Source organism: Lygodium microphyllum, chromosome 13 (genome assembly GCF_053477565.2).
Source record: "Lygodium microphyllum isolate KBCC chromosome 13, Lygodium_microphyllum_v1.1.10, whole genome shotgun sequence".
Taxonomy (NCBI): Eukaryota; Viridiplantae; Streptophyta; class Polypodiopsida; order Schizaeales; family Lygodiaceae; genus Lygodium; species Lygodium microphyllum.
Genome location: NC_141147.1, coordinates 73,679,789 through 73,692,949, shown reverse-complemented (window position 1 = coordinate 73,692,949; position 13,161 = coordinate 73,679,789). Strand labels below are relative to the sequence as shown.

Sequence of the window (13,161 nt, the reverse complement as noted above, 5' to 3'; positions counted from 1 at the left end):
GCATTGCACTAGCTGCATGTGAAGGTAGCATGGCTCATGAAGCTTCTTCATGATTTGGGCATATAGGAAGTCAGGCCTGACACACTCTATTCTGACAACATGAGTAGTGTGCTCCTAGCCAGTAATCCTGTCTATCATGCTAGAACTAAGCACATTGAGGTACACTATCACTTTATCAGAGTAAAAGTGATTGCAAGTGACATTGATTTGGTCCATGTGAGGACAGAAGACCAAGTTGCAGATATCTTTACCAAGTCATTGGGTAAAGATAAGTTTGTGCATTTTAGAGAGCTACTTGGAGTGAAGTACCCCACTTGAGCTTGAGGGGGAGTGTGAAGATTCAAGCTTGCAATTGTTTACCTTAGTTGAATAAGGCTAAGTTACACCGACTTAACCATGGTTAGATCTAGGTCTGTTGATCATTGTATGTGTGCTATACACACAGTTGACTTTTACACTGTGTGTTGATGGAATGAATTGAGAAGGGAGCATGTCTGCTACCCTTCCTACATGTGCCTTTGTCCATCTCTCTCTTGTTTTCTACTACATTGGAGGTTACCAAGGGGCATTAAGGTATTGATCTGGGAGTTTCCCATGGGCTTTAGATTCTTTTCTTGGGTGATTTCTAGTTGCTCTAACAGGGCATGCTTCTATTCTAGTTCTTAGAAGGCTAAAGTGGACTCACTCTTCTACACTGTCAACTTGACATATGGTGTGGGGCTTAAATGGTCACCCTAGCATGAATTTTTATTCAACATTTTCCCTATTAGGAAGGATGTAGAGGAGCATAGGAACACCCTTTGTGTCTATTGTCATAATCAACTTATATTTTCCCCACATAGGTAAGATTGTTCTAAGGAGGGATTGAGCCTTACATTGGAAGGCATTGGCAATGGGCCACTTGGCTTCAAAATGTATTAAAGTTGAATGTCAAATATTCATCTCTATTACAAAGCTCTCCAAATCCAATTCTTCACTCTTCTATACTGAGTAATTCCTCCTCCCAACACCTCAAGTCATGAGATCACTATCAAAGGGCATACCAATCAAGCATTTGGTGATTGGCAATGGCATAGTCAACTACAAAAACCTTGTCATCGACCATGTCTTAAACCATCATGCATCCAAGGAAACCAAATGCAATTTGTGCCTTCACCATCATGAATTACATTTCCATCAGTGACAACTAGTGCTCCTCCAATGGACTACATTACTTGAGTCTTATTATTCCATGTCTATGGTAGTGCTACAACACACTACCTTAACAATGGGCGCCAAGGGACTACCACTCACTTAAGAGGAGGTAAATGCTAACTAAATTTAGGAACTACTAAAAATACTAAATCAAATAATAATATTTACATGAGTCAAAACTGTGAAGTAAATTTGCTAAGGGCATTAGGAGTTATTCAAAGCATCATTTTTACAACTTGCCATAGATAGATTTTTTCATAAAAATTAACTGGAAAAAATAGCAAATGATATAGTCAATAGCACTGAAATAGCAAGAAGAGATTAAGATGGGGCTTAAAAAGATAATAGAGTAACTATTGGAGATACTTAATACCTTACCATCTATTTAAATGTTATCTCTATCAAATTTTCTAGTCTTGAGACTAGTCCACCATATTTCAAAGTCAATTCACCTGCAACCTAGAAAGGATAGTCTTTTAAATTCCAACATGTGGCTCATTCCTTTTAAATTGTATGAATTTGCAAGTAAAAGTAAAATTTCTAGCACACTTGCACGTACTAAATAACACAAGATGAATAGAAAAATATCATTCACATATATTAAACATTTTGCAAGTAATTTGCAAAGTCCCAAACACAAAACCCAACATTGTAAATGGACAAAAGAGGGACCAATCAATGGAGGGTATCGACCAAATAGGAAACTTTGTTGGATGATGTGGAAAAATGAATATAGAGCTCGTTCTTGTGTGTGCAACTTGAAAGTTCTTGTTGCCTTCTCTACCTTCTTACTTCTACCTTCACCATTGCTTGAGAGACATTGTGTGTGAGAGTGAGTGAGTGAGTGTGAGGGACGAAGAGAGTGGATCCCTTTTTTCTTATATTCTCCTCCTCTTTTGATTAATTTCCCATTTTCATACCACATGCTTAGTTTTACCTCCATATCTTACTTGAGTAAGGAAGAGAGAGTGAGGAAGTAAAAGAGAGTGTGAGGGACCAAGCGGAAGCAACTTCTTCTCCCCCATTGCTCTTATTGTTCTTCTTGCAAGCATGGAATGAAGGGAATTCCCTATCATTATATGGTTAGAGGGGTTAAGAGGAGGCACATTTGAATCACGAGGCCATCACGCTCTCTCTTGATAAAAAGACTAGAATGAGAGAGGAAATTTTTGGTGAGTCTATCACAAACTTTGAAGCTTTAGGGCTTTTCTACATGCATAGGATTGAGTAGAGAGGCATGTATGGTTCAAAGCTAGAGTACAAGTTAGCTATGTGGGAGGTAGCCTAAAACTATTTTGAAAAGGGAACCCGTGAAAGAATAAGAGGTTACCTAAGTCCCATCTATTTCATCTAAGTCCATGAATCAATGCATGAGATGCCATAGCTTTAGTGTTTCTTTTCTATATAACACACAGACCTTAGGTTTAAGTTATCCTTAGTAGCAATTCAAGTAAAGTTTAGGCTTTGAAATGTATATATGTACCCATGAATATATTGAAATAGACAAAGAACATTGTTTGGCCAATCTTGTTGTTGTAGATATCAAAATTGTGTATTTTGTCATGGCATATTGTAACGTTGGTAATACAGCATTGTGTGTGTTATGTTATTTTGTATCTTAATTAGATCTAGTATGATGTACCACTTGTAATATAAAAAATTACCGTGCATGTAGGTAGATTTTTTTGAAAAATAGGGAGCTTTTGATTACATATCCATTTTCAACTACGATTTTACAAAACCAATAGCTCCTTGGATTTTTTTTCCTTCAAAACAAAAAATAAGTGCATCTGTATTGGCATCCATATCCACATCTAGCAACACATTTGAAATGTGGATTGGATGCGCTTATAAACACAAGATAGTGCATAGGTGACACACCCATAAGCTTTATTCTAAATTGGTAAATGCATATATTGATGCATCTATAGCTCCTCTTTCTTGTAGTGGGAATTAGTGGTGGGTGAAAAATATGTCGTTCGATTTTTAAATGCCTAGGTATTTCCTAAACATTTGACCGAGTACAAATATACAAATAAACAAATTCAAATGCAGGCATGTATTCAACTTTGTAGCACTTTGCACATCAACAAATAGCTTCAATTCACAACTTCAAACAAAGGAGCTCAGTGCTCAATTGCAACTACTCCTTACTGTGGAATGCAAGAAAGAGCAATGTTTTCAAACTTATCGAATTAGCATTATCATTTTGTTGTAATAAATTTGCAATCAAACAAGAATCCATTATCTTGCACCTTTTTTTTTTTCACTCAAGTTATTAGTCAAATGATGCCAAATTTGAATTTGAATCATAGTCCTTTGCCTCGTTAGAGATACAACTAACTATCATTTTGCAATGAACTAAAAAGGATACACAACGTTTTCAACTAGATAAATAGATGCAAAAATATTCAACAAGAAATTTAGGAACGTTCATCTAGTTACCAATATGTTTTGATTTAGCTTCTGATACACGAATGACATATATGCCTATGTGCATGTACATGATGTCTTGGATTAGGACTTTAGGAATTGTGGAGGATCCAAATTTTGATATTGAAACTCTAATACACGGTAGGTCCAATTGCTTTGAAGTATCATCCACATCTGATCTTTGAATTTATTAGAACATCTTATACTTGGCTACATTATGACTCAACAGAACCTAAAATCCATTGAAAATTGAGGTATTGCAAAGATGATAGGCAACATCATCATCTTCAATGTTGTGTAGATCCATGTCATCGATTATGCTCCTTCTCTCCATGAGAGTTGAGGTATTGCAAAGCACAAAAACTTGACATTAGCATCATGTTAGCATCAAAGCTTGATAGCTATATCGTGGTAGAGCATTCCTTGTTAGTTTATTAGAACATCTTATACTTGGCTACATTATGACTCAACAGAACCTAATATCCATTGAAAATTGAGGAATTGCAAAGAGGATAGGCAACATCATCATCTTCAATGTTGTGTAGATCCATGCCATCGATTATGCTCCTTCTCTCCATGAGAGTTGAGGTATTGCAAAGCAGAAAAGCCAGACATTAGCATCATGTTAGCATCAAAGCCTGATAGCTATATCGCGGTAGAGTGCTCCTTCTCAGTTTAAAACTAGTTTGGTAATAGGATATAAAAAGTGTCATTGGACACTTTTGTGTACTATTAATCGGTCAACTTCCTAGAATGGTGTTAGCATATAATTGGTATGAGCATTGTATCGTTTGATTGTTATCACGTGCTTCTAATGTGCATTAAAAAAAAACTTGGAATGTTTTTGAAACATAGTTTACATGTTTGGCTTTCAATTTTGGCAGAAGTTGAAATGTCAAAACCTCACATCGCTAAAATTTCATGCAGTTATTTAAGGTGTGGGTCTTGATGACCAAGATTGTTTCTTATAATATTTTCCATAAAATACAGAAGGCTTGATATTTTTTTACTTCGTACAACATACAAAGGTTTAGTATATAGCTCGTGTGAGATGTTATGGATTGTATATGAGTTCTACGCTAGTTAGTCATGTGTAGTATACTCGCAATTAGAAGCACTGATCATTTCCTCATGGACTGTGTCAAATATCATTGACCTGATGTAAATGCCAGTGAAGTATATGCCGATCTTATGGGCGTACTTGAAGGTCCAAAGGATAACTACTTTGTTCTCTCTGTGTGGACGGATGTCAGAACCACCTACTTGAACCAAAGAGGAGCTTAATGTTTCTTAAATCGAGTCCTATGATGGATGTACATTAGGTCAAATTTTCTTATACTTTTTGACCTCGATCGATTATGGATTGTATCTACGTGTGTGAACTTTCTGCATAGGTAGTATCCTTCGTAATCACTAGGCTTTCACAGTGCTAAATATTCATGTAAGATTCGCAATGTGGCATAAAAGTGCTCATTGCCTTTGTAAAGGCAAGACACATTTTTGACCTCAATTCTTGCAACCTGCCAAAACTAGAAGCAACCATATTAGGGATGTCTCACAGTTATGTACATTGCTAAGCTCAAATGATATATATTTCACGTATATTGTTAACCATAGAGATCTTGCATCAACAGAACATTTTCAGTTGGCCCAATTGGCTCATAGGAACTCCTGTTTATCAATAATTACAAATAGGGTGCATGAGCTAAGGCACTCAAAAGCCTAGAAGCTCTCAAGTACTCCCATAGAAATGGAGATTTCAACCATCTACAAGGAGTGGTTGGTTTGAACAAATAAAGAGTGCTCATTATTTGAGGGAAGGGGGGTTTACACTTCCAAAAATATTGTGCTTCACCTATCATGTTTTTAGCTCAAGTCACCTCTTGCTTTTCGAAATCAAGCTTCTAATTTTAAATCAAAACTCCAGATTATGATGGGAGAAGAAATTCACATAACCCGGGGGCCCCAAGCAAATGCTCACACGGCCCCTTAGCAAGTCCAAGCGATGAGTTTAACCAAAGTCCCGTGGTTGTACTTGTTTATGCTTAAAGGTGGGGGGTTCTCTAAATTTGGTGAGTGGGGCTATTAGGATGGCACTGTTCTCTCCCTTGGAGTGTGGATCAAAAGGCACGAGGGAAGTTGCGAGCTTGCTTCGTGAAGCAAAAGCGATGATCTTGCACATTGGCCCAAAAGAACACCACCACACGCGCACATATGCACATACCCCCCTCCCCACCACCTACTTAGACTACGACGATATTGATAAGTGAGTAGCAGTAGTCAGGTCAGAATTCAAGGATATAATTCGAGGCTCTGATCTCTCTCGTATAAAAGGAAACACACACAAGCGGCCTTCCCGATCAGCAGCAGTAGTCCCGTGTGTAATACACAGCTAGCAGGCGAGAGAGAGAGAGAGCCCCTCTCGGCGCCATGGCCGTCTTTTCTTCCCTCTCTCTCGTCCCTAACATGACCTTCTTGCTCCTGCTCGCCTCCTTGGTGTCCGCGTGGAAGGTGGCGGCGGCTGTTGCTCAGGATACTAGCCGTGCAGATGACCACCACCAACATCGCCCACCTGCACCCCTCACTCGCCGCTTTGCGTTCCATGTAAGCCGATCTTTATTTTGATACATATCAACCATGCTGATGTATTTAGCTCGCCGTCTTTGTAAGACGCGAAGGGCCACCCTCCCCTTTCAATGATGAAATGTTGATGTCAATCTGGTGTTGCTTTAAATGCATGTTTCCCGAACCAGGTCAAATACACCAACGTCACCCGCCTTTGCCACATTAAGCGCATGGTAACCGTGAATGACCAGTTCCCAGGCCCCACCTTGTATGCTCGTGAGGGGGATCGGTTGCTCGTCAAAGTCAGCAACGAGTTGCCCCATAGGAACATAACGATCCACTGGTAAGGCATCGCTGATTATCGGAAGTACAGAATTTTTCGATAGGGTATCTATCAAGCTGGTGGAAGAAATATGTATGGAGGACTACTTGAGATCCTTCATTGTGCTTGAAAGGAATGCAAGCACGCGGGATATCCATATTGCATTTCCAGTGTTGTAATTTTTCCTTGTGTCTCTTGAATTGATCTTAAAGGCACGGCGCACGGCAATTGCGCACCGCCTGGTTCGACGGACCTGCCTACATCACCCAATGTCCGATCCAACCCGGCCACAGCTACCTCTACAACTTTACGCTCGTGGGCCAGAGGGGAACACTTTTCTGGCATGCCCACATCTCTTGGATGCGCGCCACCGTCCATGGTGCTCTTGTCATCCTCCCCAAACGCGGCACACCCTATCCCTTCCCACCTCCCTCCGACGAAATACCTTTGGTCCTCGGTAAGTTGCCAAAAAAACTCTATTTGTGGCATTATAGATGCAGGATATACCATAGTGAAGCTTCCCCCTTCGGTCCATCTCCAGTACAGCAAAATTCATACCCACTTTTCGAATGACATGTTAGGTGAATGGTGGAACTCTGATACCGAATTAGTGATCAAGAAAGCATTGCGATCAGGAGCTGGCCCCAATGTCTCTGATGCTTACACCATCAATGGCCAGCCCGGCGCTCTATACAATTGCTCCTCTAAAGGTAAGTCCGCGAATTATACAAGAGCGCCTCATAGACTTCTCATCACAAAAGGTGAGGCAGGATGGGGTTTGGACTGAAAAATCATTCCGCATTTAACGCATTTCAAGACTACACACTCCCAACATTGAGAAACCTTGATATACGTATGTACATATATCTCAAGGTCTTCTTGATTCCTCCAAACCTCTTTTACTTTTCACGAGCGCTTTATAGTTTTAGTCATGTTGTTGTGGTGTCTGAATTTTTCACAGGCACACATGCTTGTATGCCCTAACATCTTTCAATCCATATTTTCTAGACATGTTTAAGCTCCCTGTCGAGAGGAATAAAACATATCTATTGAGAATAATCAACGCCGGGCTGAACCAAGAGCTCTTCTTTAGCATTGCAAACCACACACTTACAGTGGTGGAGATCGATGCATCATACACGAAACCCCTTTTCACGAATGTCATCCGGATTGCTCCTGGCCAGACAACCAATGCCCTACTCACCACCACTCAACAAGTTGGCAGGTAATCTCATGTGACAAGGTTTCATAATTGACTCATAAGATGGAGTCATATACCTCTTCAACAATTGGGAAAGAAAAGCACTCTGTCTTGCATTTCAAGGTCATTAATATGCATCCTAGATCATTCTTGATCTTTCATTACAATGCACGTGGTCTTAACACACGCGATTGTGCTGCATTGGAATATTAGAAAACCTCAAAATGTCATCTTCTCTCCCCTTTAGGACACATAGTACCACTACTTTTCGGAATAAAAAAGTCCAAGGATGTGGCAGTTAACTTAGATATGAGCATAACCTAGTTTTAAGACTAAAAGGTTGAAGGTTTAAAACACATCTTGTAAGTAGTGAAGTTATTTATGACCCATCCAATCTCTTATTTGATTACTTTCAATCAACCACGCTAGCTCATCTTTCATTGTTTGACCGCCACGCATCAATCCATATATATTGTTCTACCAAGCAAAGGTTCTGCCTATTAAAGTTCTTAAAGTATAGAAACTGTAGAGAGTATCCATTATTTGCATAAATGTGTGCTAGCTTAATTTGTAATTACACAAGATTTTTTGATGTATTCTCAAGTGTACCAAATTTCCTCATGTGTATTACATACTGTATGGTAGGCTTGGCTTGATTTTGATTGATGTTTGCATTCATGTATAACAAAGGTTTCCAATGTGTATCAGGTACTTCATTGCAGCAAGGGCCTATGACTCAGCAGGCCCCACCGTCCCCTTTGACAATAGCACCACAACTGCAATTTTGGAGTACGATGGTTTCTTCTCAGGAGCCAACTCTAGCATGCAAGGACAATCCATAATGCCAACCCTTCCACCTTACAATGATACTACCATCGCCAACAATTTTAGCAGTAGCCTTCGAAGCCTCAACTCACACAAGTACCCAGCTAAAGTCCCACAAACTGTGGATCGCCACTTATTCTTCACAGTTGGACTAGCGAGAAAGCCATGCCCACGCACCAAGAAATGTCAAGGTCCAACTGGAGGCAAGTTCTCAGCAGCCGTTAACAACATCTCGTTCAACCTTCCCAATACCGCCCTACTTCAAACCTACTTCTCAAGTAAGAACTTTAGTGGAATCTTCACCACTGACTTCCCCAACAATCCTATTATGCTATTTAATTTTACTGGGACTCAACAACCTAAGAATCTAGCCCCTTTGACCGGCACAAGGGTTAGTCGCCTTTCTTTCAACTCGAGCGTGCAACTTGTGTTGCAAGGTACGAGCATCCTTGGGCCTGAAAGCCACCCCATCCATCTCCATGGTTTCAATTTCTTTATTGTCGGTGAGGGTACAGGAGACTACAATGCTACGCTAGATCCAAAGCATTTCAACTTGGTGGACCCCCCAGAGCGCAACACAGTCAATGTTCCAAAGGGGGGATGGGTTGCGTTACGATTCCTAGCCAATAATCCGGGTAGGACTTTACATGTTTAAATATCTTTTAAAAGTGGAAAGGATAAATAAAACTAACCCATACCACTAGATTATAGATCATGCACAGAAATTCATGAAAATAAACGAAAGAGTTAAAACATTTTCCAAGCACTTCAAATTTAAAGAGCATAATATTGTTCATGCGAATAACAAAGGCCAACATTCTCATGGAGTACAAAATCTTTGTAGTATTTTTATTTTATATCTAATCCCTTATACTTGAGTACTGACATGAAAAAAACCTCTAATTTGTTGCTTTTGTGAGAGTCAGGTATATGGTTCATGCACTGCCATTTGGAGGTCCATACAAGTTGGGGTTTAGAAACAGCATTCGTAGTCAACAATGGTGTGGGTCCTCAACAAACCCTCGAACCCCCACCAATTGACCTACCTTCTTGCTAAATAAATTTTCCCAATCAAGATCTCTCAAAACTAATAGTCATGCTTCTACACTAGCATGATGAAGAATAGAGAAGCTGTGGTGGCCACACTTGCCATGGCCACTTGAATTTTGTCTTTTGCTACTAGTTTCACCGGAAAAAAGAAAAGTAAAGAGGACAAGTTAGGTGGTTTGTAAGCAAAACGAGTACATAAGAACCTTCTTTGTGTTGCCTTCTAGGCTTCCTTGGTAAGGGATTTTCCACTTGAGAACAATTTGTATCCTCATTTGACATAATGGTAAACAATCATGTGTCCTACATGATCTGCTTATTAGTGCTATTATTTTTCTTTATGTCATCGCTGATCCATACATAACATCGACAACGGTGGATTGAAATAAAATGCATGTAGACAAGGAATGAGAAGACCATTTTGAAAACATTTCTAAAAGAGTTAACTTGGCACATCAAGACACTTTGTGTCATTATGGTGAACTCCGATAATTCATCACCATATGGCCTATGAATTAATGTTTTAGGAGCTCTTTTGGCTAAGATCGTGGTCTCGTACATACATGTGATGATTTATTTTGATTTGAGGTAGCAAACTTGGCCTCCTCTATCTTGCAGAGTTTACCTTTAGGTCTATGAATTAACTCTTCTTGATGTCTGAGAAGAACTTGCGGTGATAATATTCACTTTTTAAATTGAGGCTAGTTCGTAATCTTGACAATATCGAAGCTCATCCTAGTGTGTTTTGAGGAAGCTGTCGTCCAATTCGGAATTTCACGTTACTCTTCCGTCAATTCCAAAGATGTGAACATCAAATTTGGAGTTTCATGTTACTCCTCCCTCAATTTCAAACATGTTCCATCATTTGCAGAAGTGCAGTTTGTGGTTTTGACCTGCATGAAGATGGGTATTGCCGGTGCATGACCTCCTCATCTTTGGCCACCAAGAAAGAGTCGAGAGATTCTTCCACGTAATCTTTTTCCATCCTTTGCTATTGCTATACATATAGCCTTTGCAAGTGTTCATTTGATGAAGTAGTCTTGTATGGTGTCCTTTGTTGGTGCTACACATGCAACATCAGTCCTACATGGCGTCATATCGCAATGGTTCAATATGCATCGAATCTATGACATAGAGAGAGAGAGAGAGAGATAGATAGAGAGAGAGAGAGAGAGAGAGAGAGAGAGAGAGAGTTTACGAAAAAAAGAGAGAGAGAGAGAGAGAACAACCGAATCTCTTGCAAAGCGCAATCCAATGAACCCGTCCTCCCACAATGGGTCAATGCTTCTTCTTTGTTGATATCATAAGAGATCTTATTCCATATACCACTAGGAGGAAAAAGCCTTGGAGGCTCACACTCCTTTGGTGCCGATACCCATAATCTCCATCAGGCCTCCGATGCCCATTACCTTGATGAGTCCATGACATGTGTGCTGCAACACTATGGCCAAGTCGATTCAATTTGTGCAGTGTACAATTTTTCTTCATAGCCTTTGCCAATGAGATGGAGCTTATAATCATAGAAACTACAACAAACCTACCACATACTTCCTAGGGGATAAAATACCCTTTCCTTTGAACTCACATGGTATCTTACATGTTCTATAAGGTGGACTCCCTAGGCATGCTTGCAAGCCCATTACCTCCACCATATCGATGCAATAGTATCATTGCCTACTAACTAGTGTAATGCAAGGAGGTCTCTCAATGGTCCTTGCCAATAAGCCAAAGCATGCATATAGGTAGGGTCTTTCCTTGTATCACTCTCTGGTACATTTACAAGGCATGTATCTCTTTTGAAAGACCATGCTCAATTTTAAGATTAAGCCTAGAATCTTGCATGTAGTATCTTTTGTAACATTGAGCCTAGAATCTCACCTGTACGATCTTCCCCTAGAATAGATTCACTAGAAATTTTTCTTTTTACAATAAATTTTTATTTTATTCATAAGAGGATTAATTTTGAGATGGTGCCTAAAAACTCACATATAAGATCTTCCTTGTATCAATGTCTAGAGTATCTTTACTAGACACTTGTCTCATTCATTAAGAGGCTCAGTTTCAAGATTGAGCCTCATGTAACACTATTGGCTATGAACAACACTTAATCTTAAGGTTGAGCCTCACTCATGTGCTCCTAAAGTCCAATGAGGATGGAAGATCCTAATTCATGTGGCTAGGGGCTCTTATGCCACCAACACCTAGCTCAAAAATTACTGTGCTTATCAAAATTTGAGTATAATTAAGCAAATTTATATCTTTACATGAGGCTCAATTTCAAGATTGAGCCTCTTGTCATACTATTAGCATGTTTCTTAGATTTTATGAGACTCAAGGTGTGGTTTTACCTCCTCTATTTGCTTGTGTTTCACAAAGCTACAATTAAAAGAGATTAAATAACATCACCTAATGCAATAGTATCATACTCATTTGAGAAACTCCTTTATTTCCTAGTGCTAGTATTAGATCACACTTAAGTCTTACCCTCATGCAACACTATTTTTATTAGACTTGATTTCTTAAGCTTCCAAGTTTAATTTATTTTTCTCTATTTATTTGTGCTTCAAAGATCTAATAGACAATATTCAAGCTCTAATTTCAAGCAATTAAGCTCTCTCCTTTAGAAAAATAAGAATGAAGCTCTAAACCCATTAATATAATAAAATACTCTAGTATGATAGTAAAGGAGGCTGCACACAAGGGGGAACGAGAATTGTGCCCTTCTTTTGAACTATCCTAAACTAGAAATAGCTGCAATTACTACAACTCTCTTGTTCGTATACTCAAATTGTGAGACTTGGGGTATTGAGAGAATGGAGGGAAGGTAGATCCCAAGGCATGCATAGTTTAAGTGCACTTTAGAAGAGCTTGAACAAGGTCATAATGGGAGGAAATTTACATTTATTCTTATATTCAATGTTTTAAACTATAACTTAATTAATAAAAACTTGTAATGAGAGGAATATCTGGACATTACGAGAAAAACACCAATCACGTAGATGGTATTTAAGGTGTAAGGGCTAGGTTAGTTATCATGCACATTAATCACGGAACTCTCTCTTCACCTTCACAGCTTCCATGGCTTCCTTCCTCTTCTTTCTCCCTTCCTCTCTTCCTTTCTCTCTCCTCTTTTAGTATTTTTCTCTTCCCCTCACTCTCTTTCTCTATCTTTTGCACTCCCTCTTCTCTCCCTTTAGGTCATGTTAGGTCCACTTCATTACACTCGGTATCAGAGCACCAGTCTTTGATCCTTCTCCTCTTTCTTCTTCCTTTAGATTTAGTTTCTTTTTAGTCTAAAGAACCCTAATTACTCATGTACGTAGGTACGCAAGGAGTACCCCACCCAAGCAAGCTCGAAACTTTCTTGAAGACCATGTTAGTCTTTCTTAGTGTTTTAAATGGAGCTTTGACCAAATTTGGAGGCAAGTAGACAAAGATAGTAGCTCCTTTTTACTCTACATCTCAATTTTAGAAGTGTTTTACCCAAGGAGGATACCCAAGACATGGAGAATGACTTAACTATGACTATCTTTTCCCAAAGGTGAGTTTCCCTCTTCTTCCTCATAGTTTCTTG

At 39.3% G+C, this 13,161-nt stretch overlaps 1 protein-coding gene across 2 annotated transcripts; it reads left to right on the top strand.

The window, feature by feature from the left end:
• Nucleotides 1-5,901: 5,901 nt before the first annotated feature.
• Nucleotides 5,902-9,990, top strand: LOC148026767 (laccase-4-like). 2 transcript variants are annotated; one of them, XM_087691255.1, is made up of 8 exons: nucleotides 5,902-6,231; nucleotides 6,381-6,535; nucleotides 6,727-6,971; nucleotides 7,096-7,224; nucleotides 7,523-7,739; nucleotides 8,424-8,977; nucleotides 9,056-9,175; nucleotides 9,467-9,990. In XM_087691255.1, exons 1-8 carry the CDS (start codon nucleotides 6,058-6,060, stop codon nucleotides 9,595-9,597), a joined length of 1,725 nt encoding a protein of 574 aa, XP_087547381.1. In that variant the 5' UTR covers nucleotides 5,902-6,057; the 3' UTR covers nucleotides 9,598-9,990. The 2 variants fall into 2 exon arrangements, with proteins under 2 accessions (XP_087547381.1, XP_087547380.1); XM_087691254.1 differs by having other exon boundaries at nucleotides 8,424-9,175; nucleotides 9,467-9,989.
• The last annotated feature ends 3,171 nt before the right edge of the window (nucleotides 9,991-13,161 follow it).

Coding starts and splice junctions, on each gene's coding strand:
- LOC148026767 (XM_087691254.1), top strand. CDS start 6,058: ATGGCCGTCTTTTCTTCCCTCTCTCTCGTCCCTAACATGACCTTCTTG. Junction 6,536..6,726: donor AGGAACATAACGATCCACTG/GTAAGGCATCGC, acceptor TTGATCTTAAAG/GCACGGCGCACGGCAATTGC. Junction 6,972..7,095: donor CGAAATACCTTTGGTCCTCG/GTAAGTTGCCAA, acceptor ATGACATGTTAG/GTGAATGGTGGAACTCTGAT.